The following is a 13346-nucleotide window of genomic DNA, read 5'->3' as shown; positions in this document are numbered from 1 at the left end:
GGTGCTATTTATCAGTTCTTCACGTCTAAGACATAACATGTGGTCAGTGAAAGCATTGTCGACTGTAATTTTCATTTATACGTCATTAATTATAGTCTTAAAATATAAATAAATTATTCGTTGATATCGACATTTCCTGTTAAATTCTATATGAGATAAATATTCAGAAATAATGAATGACTATTACGCACCAGAAATTCAGTTGTATACTCCTACGCTTCAAATATTAAGGGGAAGGACCTACAGGAATGACCAAATATGTATCAAAATTAACATTTTCTTTTTTATTTTTAGCCTAAAAATATTTCGTAGCATCGACTTCATTTGAGCGAAATTTCAAGGTCGTTAGAAAGAAAATAATTGCTTTTACGCCATTTTTAAATAACTCCAGTCCCTTTACCCTGTGCTCAAACTTCTCCGTTGAATATCCGGAGTGTGTTTATTTTACATTTTTTCAACATTTAATATGTAATATCTCAGATAATAATAGAGATTTTTAGTGGGTTATTTTACGACGCTTTATCAACAGCTTAGGTTATTTAGCGTCTGAATGAGATGAAGGTGATAATGCCGGTGAAATGAGTCCGGGGTCCAACACCGAAAGTTACCCAGCATTTGCTCACATTGGGTCGAGGGAAAACCCCGGAAAAAACCTCAACCAGATAACTTGCCCCGACCGGGAATCGAACCCGGGCCACCTGGTTTCGCGGCCAAACGCGCTAACCGTTACTCCACAGGTGTGAACAATAATAGAGATAATTGAATAAAATTTTCAGGGCATATTCCCACAATATACATGAATAATTCTGTAAGAGGAAATTGTCAAGTTGCAAATTAAAAAATAAGTTAAAAATAGACGTGCAATTTTTCTTTCTGTTCATAAAAATGTAAAATAAAAATATAAAAATTAAAATTTCTAAAAATCATCGAACAAAATTGATTAGAAATCTTTCAGCTTCAATTTAAGACATGATTTGTGATTCTGTGGTACTCTTGATAGCAAATATATTTTCTTTATAATACTGCATTTTTTTAATTTTTTATGCCTGTGATTGTACCATAAAGGGCAAAAGTGAAAGTTTAAAAGTTTATTTAAAAGATTTCATACATCGACATGAAACTATGTCAGGGAAATAGAGTCTCTACTTAAAATAATATTTGAAAAGAGATTTCTTGTAGGTCCATCTCCTTAATCACATACAATTTTAGACTGAACTTCTAACATTCGCTTCGTCTATAGCGTTTGCATTCAATATGATATTGCAGAAACTTTATGCTAAGAATCATTACAACAAGTGTAAAAATGTATATAGAAGTTGGACGTGAAGTGGTTATAAATACCAGACTTACCCTGCATCTTTGGAAATTTCAAAGACATGCACACAATAATATAACAGGGGGCTTCATTAGCGACAGTTGCATTAACGGACAATCTGAGTCACGACATGATGAACAAAAATTAATTTATTTCCCAAAAACATTTAAATTTGGATGGTACATGTATTTCAACAATATGTCTATTATCATTACTTTATGCAAAAGTTGAACACATTTATGTTGTCAGTACAATGCAGAACATAATATTCACCTCACTTTTCATTCCAACAACAGTAACAACAGTAATAACAACAACATTTAATGGCCACTTATTTCTGAAAAGAAAAAATATATTTATATGTATATTTTTATATAATACCTGTGAAAAATACAATTTTATAAATTATTTTGCTTCTGCACAGTAACAAATGAAGCTCGCGAATAGGAACCACTGCGCTCACGACCAAGGGCTGGGGAGAGTGGATTTATTTTGCAGCAGTACTAACATCATATTGCCTGCCAAGAACACAATCAATTACACAAAGAATTCTTTTGTCCATTAAAAGAAAAACGAACGTTACTTTTTCCCTCTCATGTTATTTAGATAAGCTGGATCTACATACTTATTTTTTGTACCGTTGAAATACTTTTTAATTATACTATGTACTTAATCGCTCCTTGATTTTAGTACTTCGAGAACTCTATGCCAGACCCAATAATTTCAGAATCGAAAATGGTAGGCAATTTTTAACTAGCGGCATGTCAAAACGTTAGAAAACAAATACAGTTGGTACAATAATACAAGAAATTAGTACAACGATGAATAATGTCTTAAGAGTTCCATCTGATAAAATAAAAAAGAGACAACGATTATTTTCAATCATACGTTACGTTACAACGTTAAAGTTTTTAATACATTTCATTTTTATGTCCCTTTGCATCCTGCAATGGAGACAGCGTTCTGTGTTACAAATTTTTCTGCAGAAAGTGTACCACAGCTCTTCAAGTCTCTTCCTCTTGTTTGTTGCATAGTTAATCCCTTTACGTTTACAGAGTAATTCTTAATGAATAGCTCAGTTATTATCAGTTTCAATATGTTTTTCTTTATATTTCCTATATATAGGATAAAGAATGTTGAGAAAACAGCACGTTTATTTGACGACATAGATAAAGACGTAAAAACTGTAAACTTCATTACGCAAGATTAAATTCGACAGGCGTCTTAACTCGATTTATAACGCGACGACATCAGGTCATTATCAGTAGAATCAGAAATAGCCACTCAGAATTGACCCATTAGTACTTTCTTTTCAAAGATTATCTCCTAAAATATATTACATGCAACACCAGCCTTACCATTAAGCACATCATCACCGAATACACTCAAGATAACCGTAAGAAACCGAAGATCTCCCCAGAACCGTAAAAATGAATTTAATTTTTCAAAGCTATAAATTTGTATGATAAACTGTTGCAATCTATATCACAATATTCAGGAATTGTATTTAATCTCATCAAGTAGCAGCTATAAAACCATGCAGTTTTGCGACTATAAATAAATTATATTAAAAATTATAATTCGAGACAATTATTGCAATATATCATCACAGAATAAATTTCTGACATTTCGTTCTCCAAGTGGCACATCAAAATCCCTACGGTTTATACTCTTTCATGACGGTGATGATGATGACGATGATGATGATGATGGTGATGATGATGATGATGATGATGATGATGATGATGATGATGATGATGATGATGATGATGATGATGATGATGATGATGATGATGAAGAATTGGAAATGGTTTAAAAGTATGAGTTCGAGATCTAAGTTTTAGTTTTACCATTGCAACGAGTTGTTATTTCAAATTGAGAAAAGATATTTATATCAATTTAAAATATTATAGCTAAGCTAATTTAAGAATACACAAGTCCATAACTTGGAACAAAAAACGAAAACTTATTGGCAGGCATTATGAATATTACAATGATAAAGCTCGAAAAGAGCTATACACACACACATTCAAAGGGGAAAAGGATTGGGAAAGCACGGTCCTTCATTACATTTTCGTTCCTAAGCATTTTCTTTTCCGAGGAAATCAGAAGCCATGTTTCTCATTGAACACCAAGCAAGTACTAGATGGTCTTTACCTACTTACTGTAGAGATGAACGCAAGTCATTGCAATGACATCAGAATAAGGAAGAAATGTGCTCCTTCATGGGCATCTGCAAGGGTTAGAATGAGAGTGATTTACGTGAAAATATATATTATAATTTAAATAAAGCATTTTCTCATTCTAATTAAATTTGTTGATAACACATCACTTCTTTTGCTAAATAGTATGCAATATGATAAACAGAGTATAAAGAAAATAATATATTATACAATTTTACTTCTATGCTACAGTCTTCAACTTCATTTCTTTCTATTCAGCTGTCCTCGTCGTTTCTTTTTCTTTCTCAATGTTGTTGAAAAACATGGCTTCCTAAACATACATGTCGTTTTTAAAGTACGTACACACATATAAAATTTCTTAAGCGAATGATAACATGTTGTAAACTATTATTCATTGTAACAAATAAAATAAGTATATCTAAAGAGATAGTTAGATATTGAAAGTAAGTCTTTATATAAAATTTTCCCGTTTAACTTTACATGTAAAAATTACATGAATAAGTTTTTGCAGATGCCCATGTTTAGGTTTCATAATTAAGAATGATTGTCACCTAATCTGTAAGCATTAAAACCGGAAATAAATATTTTATCCGTATAACATACAAAAGCCCTTCAATCTGGAACATTTCTTTGTACTGTACCTGAACATAAGTTCACATAATGGACATATATTCCATCATTACCCTACCTCCAGGAAAGGATGACATTGCTCTTGTTACTATATTCTACATCTGAGCACTGAAATATTATTATTATTAGTATTATTATTATTCATTTTGAGCACTTCATTCATATCAGAATATTGGTGTGGACATCTTGCATATATTAATTGGCACATGCTTCACCATAGGATCAGTTTCAAAATAATATACCTTGCATAAAAGCCAACTCATACATAAAAAACTGTATACACATCACAAGACTTAGAACTTAATGTCAGACTGTTGATATTGTTCTTCAACTTCAGATCACTTCAAAAATATTTTAGGTTATTGTTTGTACAGAACATACGAGTATTATCTTGATCGTAAATCTTTCTCAAAGAAAACTGTAAAGGACTGCAAGCAACACAATCTAACAATAAACAAACAATTCTCAGACTTTAGAAATTCCTCCACGAACAGTTTGTAGTTTAAGAACAGGGAAATTATTTCGAGAAGCTAAAAATTGAGGCAAGCAAGGTTCTTCAGGTCTTTACCACAGTAAGGAAGACATGTGATGTACTTCTTAGTTTTGACTTAAAGATAATGGTCAAGTCCGAAACTAGATTACGCAGCAGAAAACGTTCATAAAGGTTATTTAACTATAAATATAATGGGCAATGCAAACAAGATGATGTTCATGAAGTGCTGGAATACTTTTGTTGACTTCTTTTTGTTATAGAACAGTCTTTTTCTCTGTGAAGATTTTTGGAAATGTTCGCCGAGTCCAATCTAATATTGTTCATTTGTTCGTCCCAGTGATCTTACAACTTTGGACTATTGTTATAGTACAATAATACAAAATCATAATAAGAAGTGAATTATAAAATGTCCGTACATGCCTAACGCTAGTTCATATTTTGCTGATTAAAAATTTCGCAGCAGTGCAGTGATAGTACCAACATTACACTCAGCACTTTGATACTGAAAGCACTTGAGCTATTAAAATTCTTTGCTACGGTTCAAACTACTCGTACCTAGTCTATACGGTTTTTCAGGGAAACAGAAGAGAGGTAATAAAGATATTAATAGATTTCAACTACGTGTTATAAATGTCATTCTAACAAATTAAATTAACGAAATAATACATTATTTACAACTGTCTGTCAGAAGGTATCAATTAATGTCAGACACTTTGTGTTAGTTTCTACAAATTGTAATTGTGTTAAAAACAGGTCTTCCTGTAAGTGCTTTAAGTAATATTGATAATCCAAAAAAATAACTAAATGTTCAACGAAACGAATAATTTTGGTCCCTGTTAATTTATTATATTACCTTTTGCTTCATTGAAATGAATTATCTTACCACCAACAAAAATTAGTCATAAGATAATTTTGAGTACCGATACTGGTATCTGAATATTTATTCCGAAATTTGGAGACAATTTACTTTCGAAGTGGTGCGGCCAGAAGATACGTAGGTACGTACAGTTCCAAAAAATAAATGGACTCCCCGAAGTTCCAGATACAAAGCATTTGATGTGCAGTAAACAAGAGCGTCTGTATACAGGGTGGACATGAAATAACCCTGCAGAATTTCAGAATGAATAGCTCATGTTACATGTAACAAAAAAGTATAACACAATATTGGTGGAAAGTTCATAATTTTCTCAGAATTTTTTTGATGTTTAACACCCCTTATTCTGTAACTATTGCGAGTAGGATCGTGATTTTTGTCCATATCGATAGAAAATCTAATAAAGCATCATTTATCCCTCTGACGTATTTCAATAGCGTGGACAGTTTTCGTACAATTTAACTTAAAAATAACTAATTTCGAGGCATTGAACAATACGAGGAGATTACAATGTCGCAGTGAGAGAGGGGGGCTCGCTTACAAGGACAGACCTGAGTTCATTGACCTCTTACATCTTTATGACGAGAAGAAAGACAACATGTTAGCGGCAATGTTGCTAACTTAATTTTCTAATTATCTGTACATTTATTCACGAAATTTAATATAGATTTTCTATTCCTTTAAGGGTACCCTATCGTCTCTTTCAATCTGTAGGGTTATTTCACTTCCACCCTGTATATGCCTACACACAGTAAGTCTGCCATCAAGACTCGGCCCATTACTTTTCTCTGGGACTGTACATACAGAATTTATTGGCCTTTTAACTTACAGAAGCTGTTTGAAAAACTCTTTCCAAGATAATGAGTGATGGTTAAATAAAAGTGATAGGTGAGATTACAATTTCGTTTACTGTAAACTCACTGCATCTGTCATGGATTGAACCCACATCCCTTCGAAGTCGCTAATCAATTAATAGGAGAAAGAAAAAAAAGGGGGGTTTGAGCATTAGTGATAATACTTCTAAGAAACGTATTATTTATATTTTTCTAAACATAAATTATATTATTTTTCTTCGTGAACCATTTCCTTCATACTCTAATTACAAATTTAAGAAAAATAATGAATGCTAATATAATAAATAGACGATCATAAGAAATTTATTATCAGCATTTGATCCGCCATATTTCATATAAAGTAAGTAATTGGATCAAAATTTTTAGCCACTCCTACTACATAACATCGGCAGTGAAAAGTTTAGGGCCTATGCGTTTGTTTCTGAACCCTACTACGAAGTCAGTTAATTGTATCTTCAGTCCTAAAAAAAATTAGAAATGTAAACGGAGTTTAACCGCTAAAGTAATAAGTTAGCAGATTTTACTTGTTCTACACATTTCTTGCAGGTTAGAAGACATTCGTGGGCTTCTTAGAAGACTCAGTTTACTAGTTGACATTGTCTTTTTGATGTGAAATACTGCAGAGAGAACCAATAAACGAAAGTGAGAACGTGAAATATAGCAGGAATTTATGACAGCTTGGGCAAACTTCTTTTGGAAAGTATAATTATTTTTCTTCAGGATCGCGTATTTATGAGGGAATGTAGAACTTTGCTCGAGAGCTTAACACCCTGAATTTGGATTAAGAATCAGTCTGCTTTGTTTTTCAGCAATTGCAGATATGAACTCTACCATGCAGTAGTCTCTGTAATTGTATTAGCAGCTGCAGCGCAATGTAGAACCCTTTATTTTTGCGGACGAAGAATGAACTAGTGGTTATACCGTCAGGTAGGGCTATACACTATACAGTAGGGTGCTACTTGTTTCACCGAAAAAAAGAAAATAATTAATTTCTAAGGAGGCACCCGGTCATTATTTTCTACCTTGTGAGAAAGTAATGCAGTATTTGTTTCTTATCTTCACTTGCATTTTAAGGTTCGTTACCAGATATAACGAATAGCCACTGGAGATGAAACTTGGATCCATCACTTTGAACCTGATAGCAAACACCAGAGCAAGGAATGGAAACACCCCGGATCTCCAGTCAAAAAGAAATTCAAGAGTCATCCCTTCGCAGGAAAAGTGATGTTCACACTTTTCAAGGACTCGCAAGAACCAATACTGTAATATTACTTGGAGAAGGGCTCAACAATAAACAGTGCACATTACAGTGAGATACTGAGCAACGAGCTGAAACCTGCAATTCGAGCCAAATGCCAGGACCTGTTGTCGGAAGTAGTTAATTTGTTTCACGACAATGCTCGCGCACACTGCTCAAATTAATGAGAAACTGGGTTTCGAGGTGTTGGAGCATCCTGCATACAGTCACGATCTCCCCTCATCAGACTTCCATCTTTTTGGTCCACTTAAAGATCCCTTAAGGAGCCGTCTATTCACCACAGACCAATAAGTGAAGGAAACGGTAAATACGTGACTTGCAGCTCAGCCCTAAAACGTTTCTCTGAGGGTTTCAGGAAGCTTGTGCAACTATGGACCAAGTGCATTGAGAAGCAAGGGAACTCTGTCGAAAAATGAGATAATTTATTGTAAGTTTTCTATTGTTGTTGTAATAAATTACGTATAAGAAGAGAGTGTGGATACCTATTAACTTACCCTCGTACTCCAAGCATTTCTGATTCTTTTAAATATATCTCTGGCTCGGCTCAAAACCCAGTCCCGTAAACAGCTATCGTTTCTAACAAGATCTTCATGATGTGATGACGACGGCAACCATAATATTATATATTTCCCCATTTTTTAGTTGGTTATTTAACGACGCTGTGTCAACTACGAGGTTATTTAGTGTCGATGGAATTGATGATAACGAGATGATATTTGGCGAAATGAGGCCGAAAATTCGCCATAGATTACCTGACATTTGCCTTACGGTAAAAAACAACCAGGTAATCAGCCCATGCGGGAATCGAACCCACGCCCGAGCGCAACTCCTGATCGGCAGGCAAGCACCTTAGCCGACTGAGCTACGTCGGTGGTCCCATCTTTTGTTCAAGTAGAATACAAGCTCCCCTCCTTAATAGAGTATTTACTGCAGGATTGTCGACGATCATGCATTTTAGTTGGTCTTAAATTTCCCATCGTAATGCAATTTCATAAACAGTCAAAGCTGCCGATTCTCGCGTTCCAGAAATGACTTTTGAAACAGCAAGAAGTTGATTAATCTTTTTACCAGACATCAGAATTTGAAGACGACCTACAGATTCATGTCCAGTGATTATCTTCTATAATAATTGTTCTATCCCAGTGACGAGCGGTCTACTACTGTCGACAACCGGCGTATTGTAGATTGCATAGAAGGAAGGTAACGGGAAGAGCCAATAGCAAATGACATTCGATAGGGGTAGGGAAGCCATGGTACAGAGTCACCAAGCATTCCTTATCTCGGGTTCTGAGAGGAACTAGCGAATGTCTTCGCATCCAGTTAAAATAATATTTCATTTGTAACTATGATGTACGGTAGCGACCTCTGAAACTTAATAAAATGTGATGAAATTATAGCCAGCGCTTTTTCTCAAGTTAGATAACAAAATGACAGGGTGCCAAAATAACATTTTAAAAGCTGGATTTTAAGAAGAACCGTACTATACAGTATCTTCATATTGTAAGTTGTCTTGGTGTGCAGAGTGAACGCGTCGCCTACTGTGGTGTTTAGTGCAACGCAAAGTGATGGGTAAGACAAGGCCTACTGGTGGAAGAGCGAGACGGCTTTTTTATATAAAGTTATTAAATTCTATGAACGGGAGAATACACTGAATGCAAGTACCATTAAGTAATGTTACACATCGTGTGTATGTGTGTGATGTTACAGTTGTCTAAATGTTCAGATGCAAAAATTCGTAAAGAAGGAGGAGAATCTGAATAAAAAGGCCTTCAGATTTTGACACCAATAACAACAACAATGCCTCATAGCAAAATACTATGTGGTGATATGGATAAAGATATAATATTCGTCCAGAGATTCAAAAACGTTATGAAGTTGGTAAACAAACACCCATTTTACAAAAATTAAACTATTTTAAAGCGGAAATTAATTTGAAGTGTATCAAGTATAACCAGTACACTCAGAAGACTGATAGGATTCAGATTTGAACCCTGCAAAAACAAACGTAGTATCCTTATAGGATGACCAGACATTGTTGCTGAAAGTGCAAACTTCAGATTTATGAGAAATTCCCATAGCTAAAAAGTGACAAGTTACCTGTTGTTTACATTCACCGAACAGATGATTAGGCACGAGTTATTAAACAGTAAAGATTGGCGAACATTGTTGGAGAAGATATGGTCTAATAGAACAAGAGATAGATCGTACTGTAATCAGTGTTGGTATTGATAGCAGTGTCCAATCTTATGACGAAGAAACCTCAGCAGGTTCCTTTCATCAAGAAGAGAAAATGCCAACTTTTGGTACTGAATCTGTGGACAGTTCTGCTACTGAATTTACAGGTGAAACAGCGGGATCATTGGCTTGTGGGTGGAGTTGCTATGAATATAAATAAGTGTTCCACCTTTTATTTACTACTGACTGTACTTGTTTACTATATCTATCACACACCGTAAAGTGGTGCACTCCTATGTGGTCCTACATTTCGCTGCAACGGCTAATACAAGGTTGGAAAATAATGCGATTTTAGAGGACAATATAGCTTTCTTTTGTTTCTGAGAATGACTGCTAGCTTGGTTTCTACCAGGAGGATTAGGGAAAAATTTCTATCCAGCAGTTAAAAGTGTTCCAAATAGACGTTGGTCAGTGCAGCCACTGGAGCCGTTGTCTACAGTGTAATTATTATATAATGAAAAGCAAATATTAATTTAAAACTGGAACTATTTACTTATGTATATTAATGTTCTAGCATGGAAGATAGCCTAAATATGTCATAATTATGATTTATAAGAGTGTGTATCAGGTCTTGACGATTGTGCTGGAATATATATAGGCCTACATACAAGTACTCCAAATATGAGGTGGTCTTATGCGACTTTATTGACACGATCTTGAACTATGCAATATCTCTACTCGAAGTCAAATTTACCGATTTCGTACGATAATGTAGTCTATGTACCATGTAATGTACGTAGGTTTGTCGCATAAGTATGCAGCCATCTCCCCTTTACTAAGCTACTGTCGGTTGTTAAATGAGGGAAGAAATACGAGTATTTCCTGCGTCCTGAATTCAGACAGTTCTTTACATCTGATCACGAGATTACAATGACCGGTTATCATGAGTATTTGTTATAGTTACATGTTTCGTGGAAAAAAATTAGTGCTAGATACAGTTGAAAAGGCTTTGAGTGAGATGCAGTTGCATTTTCAAGCAGCAGGAACGGACCCACGAACACCAACAATAGCTTTCCTGTCACTTTATTCTAGATCATCCTGGTTGTTCTGGCACTGATTCGCCTGTCAACTGTATTGTTAGTTCTCCTCTGAGTCCCAGCCCTTGTACACACACCTGGATTCCGAGTCGCTGGACTGTGGGTACACACACTGCCGCCTGATAGGCTCGCATCGCTACGCGACAGGATAAGCCAGATCGTCGGGTATTACACTATATCGGATAACAGGCGGTGTTGTCTTGCTACCGTCGTCTCCACGCAAAGGCCACGACTGAGGGGGACATGTGACACAGCGCCTCACAAACACGGCCATGCCAAATATCGCAAAAATAGAGAGAGAGAACGCGAAGAACACCAAAGCCTTGATGCCATCCTGCGGCTGGTGATGCTGTAGGATTGGGCCGGTGACTTCGGAGTGGTTCTTCATGTCAAGTGTATGCAGCTCCTCCTTTATAAGACCCGATCCAGAGGTGCTCTCGCCGTGGTCCGTAAGTCGAATAATGAATCTTCCCCTCTCCTGAGGCCAGTACTCGGTGACTTGCCTCGGATTTGGCAAGAGCCATGACTGTCCTGCCATTTGGAGGTTGTAGAATGGGGCATCGAAGCCGCGGAACCACTTGAGAGCACTGCCCCGCCAGATGTTCTCGACAGGTAGGAAGCACGCGTGATCTCCGGTGCGGTCCAGCACCCACAAGTCGAGTAATTTGTCGTAGGCGACTAGCAGTAGCGTCCTGTTGCTGTCGGCCTCCACCGCCTGCAGGACAGTCCGCGTCTCGTCCGCCCACTTGACGTCCCCGTCTCTATACCCGAATACCACGTTCAGCTGCAGTTGCCCTAGTGCTTGCAACGTCGCGTTTCCGGCGTCTATTCGGTACACGAGGCGCGTCGATGTGGCGTTAGTTACTTCGTAAGGAGGGCACAGTATGTATACGGTACTACCGGTGGACGCGTACCGCACGTTGGGCGAACATCCGGGCCACAGTGTGCCTTCCTCTATCTCCACCTGGAAAATACATACATCGTGTTAACATAGAAAGTGATCCCTTAACGAGCTTCTTCAAAGAAAACAAACGGGCTCTTTACACTTTAGGAATCTCTGCGAATAAATAAAGATTCACACCAGTTGCCAGTTATTGACAACATTGGTCAGGATGTATTGATAGTAATTTATCTTGTCTAATTAAACTAAAAAAAACTTTCTATAAAGATATATTTTTAAAATACATTGCCCGCAAAATCAACAGACACATATGAAACAATGTTCGTAAATACATCCTTTGGAATCAATGTCAATACTTTGTAACGAAGTCAGTGTGTATCGAATTAATTGATATCAATTTTCAATTTGTGAGCCTCATCTTACCCGACCATTCTGTCTGTGGAACGGCAGTTGCTTATACTAATACACAGCGCGCCGCTGTTACGTCACCTGTGCAGTACGACCGCTCTCTTATTCTAGTCATAGACTATGTCAGAGTAACAACATAGGATCGCAGCGCCGCTGTTTACATTCCACATATGCAAGATGGTCATCTAATACATGTATGTTGCTGCCCATCGTTAAACGGACGAGGACATTCACCAGTAAAACTTCGAATCGACATAGTATTCCCACTCTCTCCTACCATAGGTTTTTCACAATCGTTATCATGGTAAGTAAGTAATTTAACTGCCATTATGCAGATAGAGTGGACATGGAATATAAATAAGATACAATAATTATACAATCTGACTGAGGATATGTAGCCTACATCTATTATCAGACAATACATCTCACTTGACGATATGTGTCGCAGGAAGAACAATTTTTTGTATGCAACTGAAGTGTGACCCTAGTGTAATATGTAGTTAGTCAGGGATGTATGCAATGGAGGGGGAAAGGAACTGGCCACCCTACTCCATTATCTCCTGGCCTAGTTGCCTCAAAAGTGGTGCCTTCTTGGTATCACTTGTGAGGTTCAGACCTGTCTTCGGACAGTTGACTAAACAATATACTGGAATTGGTGTGGGAAGGAACTGGCCACCCTACCCCATTATCTCCTAGCCTAATTGTCTTATGAGTGATGCCTTATTGGTGTTACTTATGGGGTTCAAACCTGTCTTCAGACAGTTGACTAAACAACAACAACAACAACAACAATAATATACTGGAAGTGGACGGCTTGAAATACTTGGGGTGTAGTATTAGTAGTAACACGAGTTGCCGCCAGGAAATCGAGAGAACAGCAATGGCAAAGGAAGCTTTTAATAGAAGAAAGGAGCATCTTCTGCGGACCTCTGGAGGAAGAAATATGGAAGAGTCTAGTGAAATGCTTTGTGTGGAGTGTGACACTGTATAGGGGAAGAAACATGGACATTACGACAAAGTGAAGAGGAACGATTAGAAGCATTTGAAACATCGATATGAAGAAGAATGGAGCCTGTGAAATGGACATATAGAATGAGAAACGAAGCTGTGCTGGAAAAAATGGATGAAGAAAGAATAAAATGCTGAAATTGATCAGAA

General features: G+C 36.6%; 1 protein-coding gene across 1 annotated transcript in view; it reads right to left on the bottom strand.

Annotated features, from left to right (window-relative positions):
* Window positions 1-7529: 7529 nt before the first annotated feature.
* Window positions 7530-13346, bottom strand: part of LOC138701633 (uncharacterized) — a 46749-nt gene continuing 40932 nt past the window's right edge. Inside the window, exon 3 of the mRNA XM_069828734.1 lies at window positions 7530-11843. Coding sequence (XP_069684835.1) covers window positions 11016-11843 — 828 coding nt within the window. The 3' untranslated portion in view covers window positions 7530-11015. The remainder of the gene's footprint in view (window positions 11844-13346) is intronic.

Source organism: Periplaneta americana, chromosome 6, assembly GCF_040183065.1.
Source record: "Periplaneta americana isolate PAMFEO1 chromosome 6, P.americana_PAMFEO1_priV1, whole genome shotgun sequence".
NCBI lineage: Eukaryota > Metazoa > Arthropoda > Insecta > Blattodea > Blattidae > Periplaneta > Periplaneta americana.
This window is presented reverse-complemented; position numbering and strand designations above follow the sequence as displayed.